Source organism: Budorcas taxicolor, chromosome 10 (assembly GCF_023091745.1).
Source record: "Budorcas taxicolor isolate Tak-1 chromosome 10, Takin1.1, whole genome shotgun sequence".
NCBI lineage: Eukaryota > Metazoa > Chordata > Mammalia > Artiodactyla > Bovidae > Budorcas > Budorcas taxicolor.
Genome location: NC_068919.1, coordinates 26000492 through 26021747, shown reverse-complemented (window position 1 = coordinate 26021747; position 21256 = coordinate 26000492). Strand labels below are relative to the sequence as shown.

At 37.1% G+C, this 21256-nt stretch overlaps 1 protein-coding gene across 1 annotated transcript; it reads left to right on the top strand.

The window, feature by feature from the left end:
• The first annotated feature begins 12743 nt into the window (after window positions 1-12743).
• Window positions 12744-13676, top strand: LOC128053928 (olfactory receptor 4K14). Its single transcript, XM_052646433.1, is given in 1 exon segment — window positions 12744-13676. A coding segment is annotated over 1 exon segment (933 nt).
• Window positions 13677-21256: the final 7580 nt, after the last annotated feature.

The window sequence follows — 21256 nt, the reverse complement described above, 5'->3', positions numbered from 1 at the left end:
AATTTCTTTGGAGCTACTGTCAACATTTACAATAGGCAGAGGTAAATCTTTTAGGTGGTGTAAGAAATCTAAGAAAATGTATCTAAAGCTGAAAGTTAGGCCACTAGCAAAAATTAACACAAATTTATAAGGAACTTGGGCGCCATCTAGAGAGAGCAACCTCCTGTTTCTCTTCCTGGCTTTAAACAAGAAACCAAGAATTAGGAAGAATTTATAAGAATGGGCTGAATTCTTCCCAATCCCCTCGATAGATTTGGCTCTAAGTCCTGTATTTCCCAAAGAGGAAGTCAGGCTGATTATTCTCATCATTACCAAAAAATAGTCATTTTCACAGACAAGTTTTAACATTATTTTGAGAGCTTTCTTTCCTCTAGTACTCATCAGCCAAGTCTAGAATCCCAGTAGACATCACAACCTAAGTCACCATTAGGGTGAAAAAGCCAAGTCAAACTATTAGTAGTAGCAAGAAATTATCTATTGCTTATGATTTAAAAATTTTATAACCTACCATAAATTTACAAAACTAATTATTTAACTTCTCTAAAAGTGTGGATGAGCCTTCCAAATTTCAGGAGGAACAAATATATAAAATACCCATTATGATCTTAATTTGCAAGATTTTATTTTGAGCATAATTGGTAAGATTTGTTAATATGTCCCAAGAAAAACAGGAATTGTTTAAGGCTACTACAGAAAGAGTGGTCAAAGGCAATTCTTCAGTCAGTATTCAAAAGACAGATTTAGAAAAATTAATAGAATTAAATTAATTTTTAATTAAAAATAATATAATGGATGAGAAACTAAATAACTTGGCTATTTCAGTGTTGTTAGCTACTTGATGTTTTTATCCCCATTTTTATGTATGAAGGAACTGTCACGGAGGGGCTTTATAATTTACCTAAGTTTCCATATCTAGTAAGTAAAGAACTGAGATTCAAACTCAGTCTGTTTTTAGACTCCATGTACCTCTCTATAATTCTTATGCTACCTCTACCTTTAACCCAAATTCTGGAAACCACATGTATAAACAACCCATTCCCAAGATCCTGAAAGAGATTAAAACCTAACAGAGGGAAGCTGAGTCCATGGACAAACAATGCGAAAGCTAATTTATTTTCCTATATACTCAAGATTTTTTGAAAAAGTGATATTGAACACTTCAACTGTAAGACTTGCCTGCTCATAAGCATTGAGGTTTTGAAATAACCACATATGATAAATATGATGAAATTTTCAAGTAGTGTTGATTGTAAAAAGCTAAACAGTAAATAGTATATAATTTATAATTTTGCCATAGAGGTGTAGTTGGTAGAATAGCATTTTCCAAAATTCATATCCACCTGAAATCTCAGAATGTGACCTTGCTTGGAAATAGTGTATTTGCAGATAGAATAAAGATAATGGTATAAATGAGGTCATACTGGATTAGGGTGGTCCCTGAATCCAATGAGTGTGCCCCATGGAGACAGAAAAGGACACACACTTACACAAACGAAATTCCATGTGAAGACACAATAGGCAGAGTTAGGGGTTACGCTGCCACAAGCCAAGGAACACTTGGAGCTGCCAGAACTGGAGGAGGCAAGAAGGGATCCTTTCCTGGCACTGTCAGTGGGAGCATGGCCCTGATGACACCTTTATTTCAGACTTTTACCTACAGGATGTGGAACAATAAATTTCTCTTGTTTTAAACCACAGTGCTTGTGGCAATTTGTTATGGTAGCCCTGCTGCTAAGTTGCCTCAGTTGTGTCTGACTCTGTGTGACCCCATAGACGGCAGCCCACCAGGCTCCCCGATCCCTGGGATTCTCCAGGGAACACTGGAGTGGTTTGCCATTTCTTTCTCCAATGCATGAAAGTGAAAGGTGAAAATGAAGTCGCTCAGTCGAGTCTGACTCCTAGCGACCCCATGGACTACAGCCTACCAGGCTTCTCCATCCAAGGGATTTTCCAGGCAAGAGTACTGGAGTGGGTTGCCATTGCCTTCTCCATGAGCCCTAGGAAACTAATATAACCAAGGAAATTTACTTCATGTACTAGAAAAAAATTAAGGCTAAATACAAGCTTGCACTACCAAATTAACATGAAAATCAGATTTTGAATGTTGCAAATTGATGACAAGAATGTGGAAATATAGGACTCATGCAACATTAGTGGGAGAAACCAGTTTGGAGAGAACTATGGCATTATTTATCAGAGAAGAGAATGGCAACCCACTGCCATATTCTTGCTTGGAGAAGCTCATGGATAGAGGAGCCTGCTGGGTTACAGTCCATGAGGTCGCAAAGAGTTGGACATGACTGAGTGGGTAACACACAATGGAATTAAATATATGCATATACTAATGCCAAGCAATTCCTCCCTCATACCCACTGGTGCTCACAAAGTGGCAGCTGTTCCTGTAAGGGCCAGCGATGGGAAATGAGGCTCTGTGGATGGAACTGCCCTTGAGCCTCACACTCCTCCCTTCCTTCATGTCACAACTGGCCCCACCCAGGTGGCAGTGCCATTTCAGCCACCAGCTAGCCCCTAGGAAGATTTTAAGATGCCCCTTGGTAACTGGTGAGTGGTCCCCTTTCGGATCAGACCTTCCTGAAAAGGCTCATGGCTCTACCAGATGGAGAGAGGCCAGTGGTGGCATGTGGAGGAGGCCTAGAACAGAAAGGGAGCAGAGACATGACCTGGGTGAGGACCCTGCCTTTATCCCAGCACCTAGACCAGTGTCTGGCACACTGGAAGATAAGGCACAGGGAGGTTAAGCAACATTCAGAGATCATCCAGCAAGTCAGGTGTAGAGCTGGTCCAGGAGTCTCATGTTTAATTCCAAAGCTGGGATTTGTGTTTTTAGTTTCCTTCAAGCAGGAATCAGGGGGAAGGCTGTGCTGTGGGTAGAGGTAACCTCTGGCTGCAGCATTTCAGCTCTGAGGTCCCAGGGAAAAGAAACCCTCCCCTGGAATGGGAGCTCTGTATCTAATAAGGCAGTCCATTTCCCATTTCAGTGTGGAGCTTTGGGATCCCTTTTAATTATTTAAAAATATATATTTTCCTGAATATCTGTCCTCCGAAAAAATGTGGCACAAAGACACAAAGTAGTAGAGAGAGAAAAAAAAATGTCTTATCAGAATTGCTCCATCTTGAAGCACTGAAACTGTTTGAAATTACCCCAGACTAAAACATCACTCAATGATAATGCTTAGAAAATTCTGTCATAGAATAGAATTGAAATGTATGTTAAATAAACAAATTAATAAATAAAATTTCTTATTATGTGAAAAATGTTTGTGAATGTTATGTTTGCTGTTAGTAAAACCCATAAAAAGAGTATTAAAACCATATAGTGTCAATGAGAGAACGTTAATTAAATACTAATATTTGAGTAAATTTGTTAGCAGTCACACTGGAGAAAGATCCTCTACATTAAGTCTTTCACAGACTTCAATAACTCTTATCAGTCACAAACTAACATAGTCCATAGTTAATATTAAATACTCAATAAATAGTAGTTAAAAAAAAATTTGAGCAGGTAGTTCTGTGCCCTCAATGATGTTTTCTATCTTAACCTGACCACTGTCCTTTTTGTGTACACACTGTCCATGCTAATGATACTAACATTAAAAGTTTGACATTTTATTGCATTTTTTGTCAAGAGCCACTAATCAAGTTACCCCTTGAGGCTGCAATGATGTTTCATTTCTTATTCCCATTAGATTATAATACAATCTCTGGCATAAAATAGGTTCTCGGGGCAGATTCATTTTAAGCAATTAGTGCTACAGTTAATTATGTAATGAAGATTTAAAGATTTAAGAGGAATCAATTATATCTTAACCATTTTCAGTTAGTGTGGCAGTGAAATGGTCAATTAATATATTTCAGAAGTCAGCAGTGACATGGGATTAGAAACAAGATGAAAGAATAGAGGAGAACTACTTACAGAAAATACTTTGGTAACGAGTATAGTTGCAGGTTAGCCATAGAAATACCAATTTATATGTTAATGTTACATGAATTAAACTCTCTTTTAATTGTTGGTAACTGTACAATTTCAGTTCAGTTCAGTTCAATTCACTCTCTCAGTCGTGTCCGAACTGCAGCACGCCAGGCCTCCCTGTCCATCACCAATTCCCAGAATTTACTCAAACTCACATCCATTGAGTCAGTGATGCTATCCAGCCATCTCATCCTATATCGTCCCCTTTTCCTCCTGCCCCCAATCCCTCCCAGCATCAGAGTCTTTTCCAATGAGGCAACTCTTCCCATGTGGTGGCCAAAGTACTAGAGTTTCAGCTTCAGCATCATTCCTTCCAAACAACACCCAGGACTGATCTCCTTTAGAATGGACGGGTTGGATCTCCTTGCAGTCTAAGGGACTCTCAAGAGTCTTCTCCAACACACAGATCAAAAGCACCAATTGTTTGGAGCTCAGCTTTGTTTATAGTCCAACTCTCACATCCATACATGACTACTGGAAAAACCATAGCTTTGACTAGATGGACCTTAGTCGGCAAAGTAATGCCTGCTTTTGAATATGCTATCTAGGTTGGCCATAACTTTCCTTCCAAGGAGTAAGCGTCTTTTAATTTCATGGCTGCAGTCACCATCTGCAGTGATTTTTCAGCCCCCCAAAATAAAATCTAACACTGTTTCCACTGTTTCCCCATCTATTTCCCATGAAGTGATGGGACCAGATGCCATGATCTTCATTTTCTGAATGTTGAGCTTTAAGCCAACTTTTTCACTCTCTTCTTTCACTTTCAAGAGGCTTTTTAGTTCCTCTTCACTTTCTGCCATAAGGGTGGTGTTATCTGCATATCAGAGGTTATTGATATTTCTCCTGGCAATCTTGATTACAGCTTGTGCTTCTTCCAGCGCAGCGTTTCTCATGATGTAGTCTGCATATGTTAAATAAGCAAGGTGACAATAGACAGCCTTGATGTACTCCTTTTCCTACTCGGAACCAGTCTGTTGTTCAATGTCCAGTTCTAACTGTTGCTCCCTCACCTGCATACAGGTTTCTCAAGAGGCAGGTCAGGTGGTCTGGTATTCCCATCTCTTTCAGAATTTTCCACACTTTATTGTGATCCACACACTCAAAGGCTTCAGCACAGTCAATAAAGCAGAAATAGATGTTTTTCTGGAACTCTCTTTCTTTTTCCATGACCCAGTAGATGTTGGCAATTTGATTTCTGGTTCCTCTGCCTTTTCTAAAACCAGCTTGAACATCTGGAAGTTCAGGTTCACGTATTGCTGAAGCCTGGATTGGAGAGTTTTGAGCATTACTTTCCTAGCATGTGAGATGAGTGCAATTGAGCGGTAGTTTGAACATTCTTTGGCATTGCCTTTCTTTGGGATTGGAATGAAAACTGACCTTTTCCAGTCCTGTGGCCACTGCTGAGTTTTCCAAATTTGTTGGCATATTGAGTGCAGCACTTTCACAGCATCATTTTTCAGGATTTGAAATAGCTCCACTGGAATGCCATCACCACCACTAGCTTTGTTCTTAGTGATGCTTCCTAAGGCCCACTTGACTTCACATTCCAGGATGTCTGGCTCTAGGTGGGTTATCATACCATCGTGATTATCTTGGTCATGAAGATCTTTTTTGTACAGTTCTTCTGTGTATTCTTGCCACCTCTTCTTGATATCTTCTGCTTCTGTTAGGTCCATACCATTTCTGTCCTTTATCGAGCCCATCTTTGCATGAAATGTTCCCTTGGTATCTCTAATTTTCTTGAAGAGATCTCTAGTCTTTCCCATTCTGTTTTTCTCTATTTCTTTGCATTTATCACTGAGGAAGGCTTTCTTATCTCTCTTTGCTATTCTTTGGAACTCTGCATTCAGATGCTTATATCTTTCCTTTTCTCCTTTGCTTTTTGCTTCTCTTCTTTTCACAGCAATTTGTAAGGCCTCCCCAGACAGCCATTTTTGCTTCTTTGCATTTTTTTTTCCATGGGGATGGTCTTGATCCCTGTCTCCTGTACAATGTCACGAACCTCCATCCATAGTTCATCAGGCACTCTATCTATCAAATCTAGTCCCTTAAATCTATTTCTCTCTTCCACTGTATAATCATAAGGGATTTGATTTAGGTCATACCTGAATGGTCTAGCGGTTTTCCCTACTTTCTTCAATTTAAGTCTGAATTTGGCAATAAGGGGTTCATGATCTGAATCACAAGCAGCTCCTGGTCTTGTTTTGCTGACTATATAGAGCTTCTCCATCTTTGGCCGCAAAGAATATAATCAATCTGATTTCAGTGTTGACCATCTGGTGATGTCCATGTGTAGAGTCTTCTCTTGTGTTGTTGGAAGAGGGTGTTTGCTATGACCACTGCATTCTCTTGGCAAAACTCTATTAGTCTTTGCCTCTGCTTCATTCCGTATTCCAAGGCCAAATTTGCCTGTTACTCCAGGTATTTCTTGACTTTCTACTTTTTCATTCCAGTCCCCTATAATGAAAAGGACGTCTTTTTTGGGTGTTAGTTCTAGAAGGTCTTGTAGGTCTTCATAGAACAGTTCAGCTTCACCTTCTTCAGCATTACTGGTTGGGACATAGACTTGGATTACTGTGGTACTGAATGGTTTGCCTTGGAAATGAACAGAGATCATTCTGTCATTTTTGAGATTGCATCCCAGTACCGCATTTCAGACTCTTTTGTTGACCATGATGGCTACTCCATTTCTTCTATGGGATTCTTGCCCACAGTAGTAGATATAATGGTCATCTGAGTTAAATTTACCCATTCCAGTCCATTTTAGTTTGCTGATTCCTAGAATGTCAGTGTTCACCCTTGCCATCTCTTGTTTGACCACTTCTAATTTGCCTTGATTCATGGACCTGACATTCCAGGTTCCTATGCAATATCGCTCTTTACAGCACCAGACCTTCCTTCTATCACCAGTCACATCCACAACTGGGTATTGTTTCTGCTTTGGCTCAATCCCTTCATTCTTTCTGGAGTTATTTCTCCACTGATCTCCAGTAGCATATTGGGCACATACTGACCTGGGGAGTTCCTCTTTCAGTATCTTGTAATTTTACCTTTTCATATTGTTCATGGGTCTAAATATGTGTGCTTTTCAAAGCTGTTTTTTTTCTGTACATATCAGAAACTTTCCCTCGTTTATAGTAATTTTAGCATTATCTTCTCTTATGGCCAGTGGCAGAGATTTCTTTGAAATAATTGTCATTTCCAGAAACATTTAATGAGTGCCAATCACTGCAGATGGTGACTGCAGCCATGAAACTAAAAGACCCTTACTCCTTGGAAGAAAAGTTACGACCAACCTAGATAGCATATTCAAAAGCAGAGACATTACTTTGCTGACTAAGGTCTGTCTAGTCAAGGCTATGGTTTTTCCTGTGGTCGTGTATGGATGTGAGAGTTGGACTGTGAAGAAGGCTGAGCGCCAAAGAATTGATGCTTTTGAACTGTGGTGTTGGAGAAGACTCTTGAGAGTCCCTTGGACTGCACGGAGATCCAACCAATCCATTCTGAAGGAGAGCAGCCCTGGGAGTTCTTTGGAAGGAATGATGGTGAAGCTGAAACTCCAGTACTTTGGCCACCTCATGCGAAGAGTTGACTCATCGGCAAAGACTTTAATGCTGGGAGGGATTGGGGGCAGGAGGAGAAGGGGACGACAGAGGATGAGATGGCTGGATGGCATCACTGACTCGATGGACACGAGTCTGAGTGAACTCCGGGAGTTGGTGATGGACAGGGAGGCCTAGCGTGCTGCGATTCATGGGGTCGCAAAGAGTCGGACACAACTGAGCGACTGAACTGAACTGAACTATCTTTGAAGAAAAATTTGTTATAACTTTGACTGCATGTATATGTCTAATATGGAATTCAATATTATGTACAGAGTTGCAAATGTGATTACCATTTGTTAGAACATTCTAGGATTTTTGCAATCATCATACAACCATTAGAATAAGAAACTTGATTTAATTTAAAATGTTCTGGGGGAAGTAAGTGGGACACTAATTATAAATTATCTGCAAGTAACCCGGACAACAGGTCATTATACATGATCACTTGAATCTGACTTTGAGAAAGAAGATATTTTGTTATATATAAAATCTGATATTGCTGGTAAGAATGAGCCTTCTCCAAAGTGTTATGCTTGATCAAGATTGCATAAAAGTAATGTATGAGGTTGGCAGATTTTCAGCGTATTTTTAGAATGCAACTTATTAATTTAACTATTTAAGAAAAAAGCATGCATATTTTTTAGGTCTTCCCTCATAGCTCAGTTCGTAAAGAATCTGCCTGCAATGCAGGAAACCAGGGTTCAATTCTTGAGTTGGGAAGATCCTCTGGAGAGGAAATGGCATCCCACTCCAGTATCCTCACCTGGAGAATCCCATGGACAGAGGAGTCGGGCAGGCTATAGTCCATGGGATCACAAAAGTCGAACACGACTTAGCGACTCAACCACCAACCAAGAGGAAAGAATATTTTATTCTTTTTAAACTAGATAATGATGCCTTATTATTCTAGTTGACATTAAAATAATTGCAACTATGATACTATAATCTGACAGAGATTTAAAATGTTTCTTCCATTATCAATTGGGAAAGTGAACATGATTCACTACCAAAAATTTCCACGATGGTTTATTCCCCAGATGCCAGTATGATAATTGGCCAAAAATAGCCCGTCTTTAAAGGATTCTTAATCCGATTGGTGAGAGGATATAGACATTTATATCTGAAATCTGGGAGAGACTCAAATCTGAAGTTCCCTATCTTTTTAAAATGATGTTTCTCTGAATTATTTTTTAGGATGAAGAAGAGAAAATTAAATCTTCTTGGAATAAAAATATAAATTTTGTATTTAAGTATGGTAGATGTAAAATTCAAACTGAGGGATCTACTGTGTCAGTACTGAATACTTTAGGTTAGTAAAAATCATTTGATGTATATTTAAGTGAATGTGTGTCTGTACATAAAAGTCAGGTAAAGACTGATTTATTCTATTATCTTGTGTATTAAATGATTAGAATAAAATGTATTAGCATTTAAATTTCTTCATTGCTGTATCTAAGTATCTTTTGTAGGTATACATAATCAGCTTCATTTGTTTTCCTGATTACAAATTCCACATTTGTTTAATGAGCTTTAAAAAGCCCTTGCAATAAAAAAGAGTCTCTGAAATTAGAACTCTGGAAAAGACTCTGATGCTGGGAGGGATTGGGGGCAGGAGGAGAAGGGGACAACAGAGATGGCTGGATGGCATCACCGACTTGATGGACATGAGTTTGAGTGAACTCCAGGAGTTGGTGATGGACAGGGAGGCCTGGCGTGCTGCGATTCATGGGGTTGCAAAGAGTCGGACATGACTGAGTGACTGAACTGAACTGACCTGACTGAGTTTTTCCTATTCTACTTCTTTTATTACCTATTTTTAAAAAACTTTATTGAGATATAGTTTACATACCATGGAATTCACTCATTTCAAGTGTTCAGTTCAATGGTTTTTAGTATTTTTACATTTCAGAGTTGTGCATCTATCACTAGTGTCTAATTTTGGAACATTTTGATTCAACAGCAAGTAGAAATTTTTTAAAAAATTTTTTGTTTCCTGAGTTTTCCATTTGATTATTTCAATGTTTCATTCTCTTACTTTTTATAAACACTAAATTAAACATAGTTGTTTTAGGTTTACATGTGAAATTTTTCGTGGTCGTTAAGAGAAAGAAATATCAATAAAGATACTGCCATTATGGTCTGTACTATGTATGCTACCATGGGTGTCAGGGTAATCCAACTACATTTATGAAGGGTTCCTGAATTGTGATTTATGACCATTCTGTCCATGAAGCACTTAACTTCAAATTTATAACCCCAGTCTATTACCAAAGGTGTTGCAATTAAATATAATGCATTTATAAAAGTTCAAGAGGAATAAAAAAGTTCTGAGTCTTTATTATCTTGACAAGCCTGTTGAGCGCTATTTGAGTGGTTTAAAACAGATAAAATCATTAATTCCTATAGATTTTAAAATTTTATTATTGTATCCTATTCATATCATTAGAATGTTTCAAGCATGGAATGTGTTACTTTATGTGCTTAGTTGCTCGGCTGTGTCTGACACTTTGGGGCCCCAGGTAGGCTGTAGCCCGCCAGGCTCCTCTGTCCATGGAATTTTCCGGGCAAGAATACTGGAGTGGGTTGCCATTTCCTACTCCAGGGGGTCTTCCCAACATAGGAATCAAACCCACATCTCTTGAGTCTCCTGCATTGGCAGGTGGATTCCCCTAGCACCACCTGGGAAGCCCCTATGTTACTTTAGTTCCCTGTAAACACTTTACAAAACTTTTACTTTCAACTTTATGAAGTATAAGCAAAATAAAACTCTTACAAAGGACAGTTCTACATGTATTGTAAAATTTTTCATAAAGAACTCTTTTCAATACCTTCACAAATAGATTTATACAGTAATTTCCTCTTGTGAGGAAAGTGAAACACCAGCTTATTTCTCATGATAAATCAATAGTGGGATACATCTCATTGTATTTCTGGGGAGCTCAAAGCTACATTTTAAAATCAAATACTGAATTTAGCAATCTTTTATATATAATTGTGAAAGCAGCCTCTCCCCCAACTTCACCAAATTATTTCATAGGTTTTATGCTCTGGTTCTTGTTGAGAGGTACTAAAAAAAATCTCATTCATTGAAAGCCATCCTAAAATCCTTTCAAAATAGTCAGTTTATTTTAAAAAATTACAAATACAAATGAATTAGACCATTAGCTTTTTATTCCCAAACTAAATTGAAAAAGATGACAAAAGCAGCAATTTTTAACAATGCATGTAATCAGAGGAACTGTATAAGTCTTAGGTAAATTTATTTATTTTCTTTCATATTGGTTGATTTCTATATACTTTATTAAGTAAGAATGGGAAACTCTGTTGGTGTTATATAGATAAGGTCTGAAATAGTGAGTGTGTAAAGGAGTAAATTAGTACAGAAGATATGTTTACTAAATATAATAGAGTTTTTGTGATTAAAATAGGTGAATTTTATAGTTGATAAATTGGATTTAATAAATAAGACCAAAAAAAAAATTCCAAATAAGCTTAACCTGAAAGAGATACTAACTCTATTGCTTTTTGGGAAGCCATATCTTGAGTTGAATATTAATTGGAAAATAAGATATGATTTTTCTGAACCAGATCTTCTTTATCATTCAGTTAATTACAAGCATTAATAACAAACTATACTATAAGGGTTTTTTCATTTTTTGACAAAAACAGTTTTCTCTTACTTCTAATCATAAAGGAAAAAATATCTTCTCAGTATAGTTAAAAGCTTAAAAAACAGAATTATAAAGAAGTGCATGAATAATAGTCTATATCCCTATTAACATGGTAAGTATCAGTTCTACACTCTTTTCTCCTTCTTTTCAATATATAGAATTTGCTGACTAGAGCCCATTTTTCTAGCCTTTTGAAATATGTAATAGGTGAACTCCATCAGATTTCTGTCATTTGTAGATTTGATAATTAAGTTTTCTCCAAGATGCTGACAAATAGTAAAGTTTAGGAAAGAGTCCGGTGGCCTCAACTGAGGCTATTCTCCCTGATGGTACAGTTTCATGCTTTAGATTAAAATTGCATATAATTGGGCTACTATTTAGACCAAATTTTGCTGAAAGACAGTAACAGAAAATACGATAAATGCCAGTCTATAACTCATATATAGCACAATAACGTCACTACCCCCCAGTTTACTAAACAGCGTATACAACGGTTCACAATCTGGCAGTTATCCTATATTTGTATATCATCTCAAATATGTTTTTAACCCAAATCATACTTTTCAGTTTGGAGGAATACTTTTCCTTTCAATTTGCCACTAAGGAATGAAATTTACTTCATCTCTTGGCTTCTGGTGAGAGACATGTTGATTGGTGTTTAGATATGTAGATATGGCCACCCATCAGATGTCTTTGCCAGATATTGTTTTAAGTTTATGTAAATGCAAGGGGCTTCCCTGGAATCTCAGTGGATAAAGAATCCATCTGCAATGAGGGAGACCTGGGTTCGATTCTGGGGTTGGGAAGCTCCCCTGGAGGAGGGCATCGCAACCTGCTTCAGTATTCTTGCCTGGAGAATCCCCATGGACAGAGGAGCTTGGCGGGCTACCGGCCATGGGGTAACAAACAGTCTGACGTGTCTGAATGACTAAGCACAGCACAGGTAAATGGAAAAGAAAGAAGGGGAGATTTGACAATGTTCATTCAATTGTCATTGATGGCATTATTTTAAATTAAGTTTTAATTCCAATTCTTATGTTTGTTACTTAAAAACAGTTACACATTGGCTGATAATATTGACAGGTGGACAGACTACAATACTATTAAGAAAATCTTTATATTCTCAATCCTACAAGGATTTTTGGTTTACATTCTGTACATAATTGATTCTACTTTTGCTCACAGGCAAAGGCTAGATAAGAAAAAAATATTCCCACAACTCTCATATGCTGGAGTCTCTCAGAATGTCTAACTGCCCCTGAGGAAACACTGAAGTCTGAAAAAGGTGAATAAATATGTTGGTAGGGAATTGGTTTTAATCTTCTATATATCTTATTTTATGTTGTCTCTTACAACTTAAAAATTATGTTTAGATCACACTTAGTTGTTCATTTTCATGTGCCTGGAAATGATAGGACTTTCACTTATATTTCTTTTCTTTGTGTAGATTCAGAACAAAATCTGAGACCAGTGACAATGGACCTGCAGAATTATTCCTTGGTGTCAGAATTTGTGTTGCATGGACTCTGCACTTCACAACATCTACAAAAATTTTTCTTTGTATTCTTCTCTGAGATCTATGTGGTCACTGTTCTGGGCAACCTTATCGTTATGGTCACTGTAATATCTGACCCCCGCCTACACTCCTCCCCTATGTACTTCCTGCTGGGGAATCTCTCTTTCCTGGACATATGGCTGGCCTCATTTGCCACTCCCAAGATGATCAGGGACTTCCTTAGTGATCAAAAGCTCATCTCCTTCGGAGGATGTATGGCTCAAATCTTCTTCTTGCACTTTGTTGGTGGGGCTGAGATGGTACTTCTTGTTACCATGGCCTATGACAGGTATGTGGCTATATGCAAGCCTTTGCATTACATGACAGTGATGAGCCGGCGGACTTGCGTGGGGCTGGTGTTGGTTTCATGGGTCATTGGATTTGTGCACTCCATCAGCCAGGTAGCCTTTACTGTAAATTTACCTTACTGTGGCCCCAATGAGGTGGACAGCTTTTTCTGTGACCTTCCTCTTGTGATCAAGCTTGCCTGCCTGGACACCTATGTCTTGGGTATACTTATGATCTCAGACAGTGGGTTGCTTTCCATGAGCTGTTTTCTTCTCCTCTTGATCTCCTACACTGTTATTTTTATCACTGTCTGACAGCGTGCAGCTGGTGGGGTCTCCAAAGCACTCTCAACTTGCTCTGCACGTATTATGGTAGTCACACTCTTCTTTGGGCCCTGCATTTTCATTTATGTGTGGCCTTTTAGTAGGTTCTCTGTGGACAAGCTCCTCTCTGTGTTTTACACCATTTTTACTCCACTCTTTAACCCTCTTATCTACACACTGAGAAATAAGGAGATGAAAATATCAATGAAGAAACTGAGAAATCAACATGTGACTTTTCACTGAAGTCCAGCTTTCCAAAAAGTTATATGTTATTATTCATTCAGAAGATACTTTCTTTAATATAATTCTGATCAAATATTTCATTCTGACATTATATCGGTATAATTTGTATTGTGTAACCTTATAGAGAAATAGTTACTGATTTCAACAAAATATATACATAATTTTGTATGTGATATTATATATATGCATATGTAATTACTCATACAATATATGTTTACTCAGGGCTTCCCTAATGGCTTAGATAGTAAAGAATCAGCCTACAATGCAGAAGACACTTGTTCGATCGCTGGCCTGGGAAGAGCCCATGGAAAAGCCCATGGAGTGGGATGGCTACCCACTCCAGTACTCTTGCCTGGAAAATACCGTGGACAGAGGAGCCTGGCAGGCTACAGTCCATGGGTTCACAGAGAACTGGACAGAACTGAGCTACTAAGCAGGCCCGCATGCTTATGTTTACTCAGTTCCACACATCCTCCTTGGAATGGATGCCACAAATTTTTTAAGCCAGATTTCTCTTAACAGTTTGTCTAACAAAATTGATTAAAAATGAGTTTTTATTTCTTAATCATAGTCCAGTGAGGCTTCCCAGGTGGCACAGTGGAAAAGAATCTTCCTTGATCACTGGGTGGGAAAGATCCCCTGGAGAAGGAAATGGCAACCCACTCAAGTATTCTTGCCTGGGAAAATCCCATGGACAGAGGAGCCTAGGGGGCTACAGTCCATGGTGTTGCAAAGAGTCAAACATGACTGAAAACACACATACACACATACACACATACACAATTATAGTGCAACACAGAAAGGGCTCTCAGTTCACAGATATTCAAGACATGAGATACTTGGCACAGGGAAAGTAGCTTGAGAGCAAATAATACCATGTGAGTCTTTGTCCTGGCTTTGAAACCCTGAGAGGAAAAAATACTTCACAATTTCAGGATCGTATTGCTTTAAAAAGCATATTATTTTTTTCTTTTGAATGTGTATTATATTTAAACTTTTTATTTAAAAACTGAATGCATGTTGGTGGTATTGAATTATAGAAGTCAATTTTAACATGGGAAAATCAATATTTTATGGCCACACATTTCATGGTATAAACATAAACTTACTATATGATATACACTGGACTATTTAATTAATAAATTTTCACCTATGGTAGGTTTTTAATAAACATTGCATCTTACTGAGTTGATGCTGTCCCTTAAGGAGTCATCTATTAGGAAGCATTTGTTAGAATAACACAGATTCAGATATTATGCTGAATTTTGAATGTCTTTGGATCCTGAAAGACAATCATAAGCAAGAACTAAGTTTGATATTCACTAAGTTAATGTTTAGAGGATTCAAGCAATTTTCTCATAAGTTGATTCAGAAACAGCAAGCCAAAGGACGGAATTGGGAAATGCATGAATTATTTGAGTGACTGGATGAAACTTCCAATAATTTTGGACATTGTTGTCAATCAAGAGAAGCATGATCCTGGGTACTTCTGTTTTCCCTTCTGACTATAATTCTACACCTGTGCCTAAACAATAAAAGAACATAGAAGGAAAACAACTTCTTCCTCGGGAATTTTCTCTATAGTCATCTTGCTTGCTATTATGATAATACCTTGTTTCTATTTTATAAATTTGGACATCGTCAATTTTTATGACTATGCCCGTGTATGTGAACATTGTTGTTCATTTGCCCACTTGTGTCCAACTCTTTGTGACCCCACGGACTGCAGCACGCCTTCTTGTCTCTCACCATCTCCTGGCGTTTGCCCAAGTTCATGTTCATTGCATTGGTGAACACTGAAAAAGTTTACGAGGAAATCAATATCTGTTTGGGGATTAATTTCCTTAGTTTTTATTGATGTAATGCTGATTTTTTGATTTACAGATTTTGGACATAGCTCATTTCATCATCAAAGATATAGCTAATACTATTCATGGATTTATTTACTCAGTTGACAAGTGTTTGTCAAGCACCTGCCATATTTAAGATTCAATGCACAGCACTAGGGGTGAAGATAGAGTGGTTAAGAACACACATTTCCAGTTTAGTGGAATAAAGTTGGTTATACACACAATCAAAGCATATTATTAAATTAAAGTTGCAGTAGGAATAAACATGATATGCTCTGAGAGAAAATGAGAGGGAAACCTAGTTCAGTTTTGATATTCAGAAAAGATTTCCCTTATTATTTCAGCTTTTCTTTCTCCTAGGATTCTGGATTCTGTTATATTACTGCACACACATGTATGTGCACACACACATTTCATTTAGTTTAGCATGACTCAGTCATATAGTACCTGCCCAAATATATGCTAAATCCTATGTTTCTTTTTATTAATAAAACCAGCCAATGGCTATGTCCCATCTCTAATATCTGCTCAACTCTCCGTGTTGCTTATGCCAGATCCATGAAGATGGATGTGGACCATTGTATCATCAGTCTAGGTGGAGAAATGCCTGCATTTAAGCTGTCGGGACATAAACACGGATACTTGATGTGTTAGTAAAACTAGTGTGAAAGGAGTCATCAGTGTCTGTTTTCCACAGACTCTAAAATTTGCAGGAAATTCACCACTGTCAATTCATAGGAAGTCATATATTCTAAATAGAGGAATTCTTTGAGTTTTGAGGAACCATTTATAAAACTTATTTTCCTATTCTGAGATAAGGTAAATTAAATACATAATACAGTGTTTCTCAAAGCGTAATCTGAAAGCTACTTATACTAAAAAATCACCTGGAATGATTTTTAAATGCAAATAATATGTGCTTCTTTTTTTACCTGTAAGCTGCCTCAGTAATTGTAATTCACAACCACGATTGAGAACCACAGAACAATTGTTGACATTATCAATCTGCAAGAGTAGTTGCTATTAAGGTACGATTGGAAGGATTTTCTTGTGAGAGAAATCTCTACTAATGGACCAGAATGTGTTCTCAGAGGTATATCTCTGCAGCCCAGAAAAATCCCTGACAGCAAAAAGCTGGGCAATTGTAGGACTCAATGTTTTTCTTCTTAGGGACCATTGTTGTCTTTCGATGCCTGATGTCCAGGATTCTGAGAACTATTGTTTTGTGTATTTTATGTTAAGTTACTTTAGAAGGAAAAGTAAATCCAATCCTTATTATTCCATCTTAAGCAGAAGCATAGAGCATGGTCTGTGTGATTAGTATAAATATTCTTTTCCTAAAATAAAATGAGTATAAGATTGTAGAGATGCTAGTAGAGGTGCTGGATGTCGAGAGTTTCATCATGAATATGTTGAAAGGGAAACAAGAAAACTCAAAAGTAAATTCACAGTTTTGTTCAGTTATAACTGAAAGTATTGACTCTAAACAGTAGAGAGTGGTTCTCCTGCAAAATTCTGAGATATATCAACAGAATGATAATTTCTTTACATTCTGTCAAGTGATATTTTGCATACATTAGGATAATAATATTTTTTTCTTCTTCAATCTGCTCAATATAATATTACACTGAGAAATTCTGTAAAGTTGAACCATCTTTGGATAAATAATACTCGAATAAATTCTACTTGATAAAGGAATACAAATACAGCCTTAACTTGAGTTTGTAAAAGTGTTGTTATCTTTTTGAATCTGTTTGGGTTCAATCCCTGAGTTGGGAAGATCACTTGGAGAAATGAACAGCTACCCACTCCAGTATTCTGGCCTGGAGAATTCCATGGACAGAGGAGCCTGGCAGGTCCATGGGGTCACAAAGGTCAGACATGACAGCGACTTTCACTTTCATAATAATTAGTAAGATTTGTTTATAATTTTATTTACTTTTTCTTTTTCATTTGGTATTGAATTTACAGGAGTCCTATGAAATACTTTTGAGAACTTTTATTTTTCTGGAATACTTTTGCACAGGGGGAGAAATGTGTTTTCTAGAAAATTTATCAAAATCACCCACCAAGTTTTAACAGCCTGGTGTATCAGGAGAGGGATTAAGTGAGGGACAGTTATGCTACCAAAATTCAATTATTTTTTGCCTCATTTTTATTTTTATCTTGCCAGATGGTTATTTTAATACTATAAAAATAAGTAACATTTTATTTATTATTTTTACCTTTTATAGATAAACATTTTTACTGAAGAATTGCATATATTTAGAGGAGTATACAAATAATAATTATGTAGCTCAACAAAATTTCACAAAATGAACACACAGATTGAGGAACATAGCATCAGAAGTCCCCTCACTCCCCCTTCTATTCTCCAGCCACTAAGGATAACTACAGTCTTGGCTTTTAATGGATACATTATTTTTTTCTTTTCTTGAGCTTATAGAATGAAATCATAGAGCACGTACTTGTGGTAAGATTATGTCATTGTAAAAGGCAATTTTGTCTCTTTGTTTCCAACATTTATGGCTTTCAGTTTCTTTTCCTTGTGATATAGCCTAGATAGGGTGTCTAGCAGCATATTATTTAAATGGTAAAACTGGGACTCTGGCACACTTCATATCTCATAGGAAAGGTTTTTAAAAATTCACATGCTGATGTTTTCAGTAGATATTTATTGATATTCTCTCTAATAATAAGGAGTTTCCTGCTATTTTTGAATGAGTGATGAATTCCATCAATTACACTTTCCATAATTATGAATTGAATATATAACTATTTTATTTTCTTATCTTTTTGCTTTTGATGCTTTACATGTAGTATAATTTTAGTACTTTTAATTACATTTTCAATTTTTGTATTGTCAGTGTATAGAAATACAATGGACTTCTTAAATTTCTTATTTAAAAATGCAGATATACAGGTGTTGAAAAAATGGTGCTAAGGTCGTGTCAGGAGAAGCAGTAAAAGTCATCAAAGAGTGATATTAGGGATATTTTATTGGGACAGCTGTTTTCTTGAGAATTCTAGAGAGCTCTATTTGTGCATCTGTTTAAACATGCGTTCTCATTTATCCTGTGGAATTTATAGTTATAACTGGGTTTGGGTGGACTCTGGGAGTTGGTGATGGACAGGGAGGCTTAGCGTGCTACGGTTCATGGGGTCACAAAGAGTCGGACATGACTGAGTGACTGAACTGAACTGTTTCTTTATATTTTCTAAGAATGCTGATTTTATTTTATGTAATTTTAATCTTCTCCTCCTATTACAAAATGTTGAACCATTTTTTAAATTCCTAAGTATCACTTTTCCCCATATATTATTGATTAGTGGAAAATGTCTAGGAGCAAGAGAGATCCTCTCTCTTAATCTCTAGAAGAAATTAAACTACATTAATGTCTTTATGATGAATTGCCTCAATCCTGCTGAATTTTAACTCTCGCTATCTCCTCTGTTGGTAATACTATTTTAAGCAATAAAAACTAAAAGACTGACAAATAATTCAACTATAGCCATTATAAATAGTCATTTTTCCATAGATGAAGTCACATGCTTTCTAGTTATTTGTGTTATGAATCAGGTTTCCTAATTATCTGCTCAGTATTGAGGTGTCTATCTGGTCTTCACTGACAACAGGTGGTGTATCTATAAATGTTTTTATATCTGTTTTAAGAACTAAAGCACCTTTGATCTGTTCTTGCTCTGTCATATCTCTCAAAATGTTTCCTGTGTCTCAACGAAAACTTTGCAAATTCTCTTTCCAAGTAAGGGGAAAAAAAGCCTCAGCTTTGAAATATCTCTTCCCCAATCATTGCCACATCAGTGAGATGCTTCCTTCATTTATTCAGCACATTTTTATTGAGTCTTTAATTCATTTTACTTTGGACATTTTAAAAAGTAAGTGTTGGGAATATGTAGGGCCTGCCTGGTGGCTCAGCAGTAGATTCCACCTGCAATGCAGGAGATGCGGTTTCCATCTCTGGGTCGGGAGATTCCTTGGAGAAGGAAATGGCAGCCTACTCTAATATTCTTGCCTGGAGAATTCGATGCCAGAGGAGCCTGGAGGGCTACAGTCCCTGGGGTCAAAAAGGAGTCAGACATGACTTGGAGACTAAACAATAATAAGTGCTAAGAGAACACTTTGGTGGAGATTCAGACACTCACTTGGAGTTTTGCTGCATCTATTCTGCACATTCACCAGCTCTGGCTAGGGGACCATGTGAGTCTTCACATAGGAAGAGTTAAATAGGAAAGAGCTAAATCTGATTCTGACTCAGAAATGTATAGATAATAAAAACAAAACCTCAGTATCCAATAAATTAACCAAATATTCTTGGCTTCTGTCTCTGTCACACAAATTAGTTGCTGCAATGGCTTCTATAATCCAATGACATAAAAACCCTAAAAAGTGGAGGCTTCACTTGTATTTCACATTTATATTAAATTTGTATCTAGCTGCTCTAAACCTAAATGTCATTTTAATTTTCCTATCTTTGCTTATAAACAAAAACACAAACCTATGAGTTAGTTTTAATATAACTTTAAGGATAACCAATGTATTGATGAAAATATTGACCGTAATATAAACTATGCCCAATAATTGATGAAATTGAAAATGTTATGACATTTTGGTACACTTTCTAGCATTCTCCACAAACCAGTTACAGTAGGTTACACTGTTGCTTCATTAAGGCAAATCAAGAAATTTAGAATTTCGCCATCTGTATCTTTTGAAAAAGTACCAACTTCAATGCGTAAATAATAGTGAAACCCTGTTGTGAATCAGGCACCAATCTGCTTTCATATCTATCATCATTTTTAGCTCTCACAAAGTACTGGGAAATAGGCATCAATTTATACATGCTACAGATAGGGACTCGACTTGACTTGTAATTCGAAGAGGAGTATTTGAACCCACAGTATTAGGCAATTGCTGTCTCAATTACACTACTAGATGGTAATTAATAGTGTGGTGAAGTGATGAAGCAGACTAATATATCCCACTGCTGCTGCTGCTGCTGCTGCTGCTAAGTCACTTCAGTCGTGTCCGACTCTGTGCGACCCATAGATGGCAGCCCATCAGGCTCCACCATCCCTGGGACTCTCCAGGCAAGAACACTGGCGTGGGTTGCCATTTCCTGCTCCAATGCATGAAAGTGAAAAGTGAAAGTGAAGTCGCTCAGTCGTGTCCGACTCTTATCCCACCAGTTTGTTGTTATACAGTCATATAAATCTGATCCACTCTGACTCATCTAATTGATATTCCTTTTTTTGTGAGAGTAAGAAATCTGTATAAATTCATTACTTAATTCATTGCAGACTTTTAGTTGGAGTAAGTTGAAACTGAGACCAAGACAAAACCTGTGGCAAGGTGGAGAAGAAATTGATGAGAATTTGGAAACGGTAGATTGTACCTGTATGTAATAGCAAACTGAATATACAAAATGTATAGAATAAAATTTTATTAGATAAGTGGATAGAATAGAAGAGCCTAAATTGATCAGAAACAGAAACCAGATTTTCTTTAGAGAAGAAAAGGAAGCAGAAAACAGAACAATTCAGTATGAAAGGAGTTTTTCTGGGTTTAATTTTGTTATAAAGCCACAAATAGGAGTATTACGATTTAATGGAAGAAAACCAAACAACTAAGCTACCATCTCCTAACACATTCTTCCCCAAGTAATTATTCTAACCCAAGATTCTTTGCTTGCAAAAGCTCACTTCATCTTC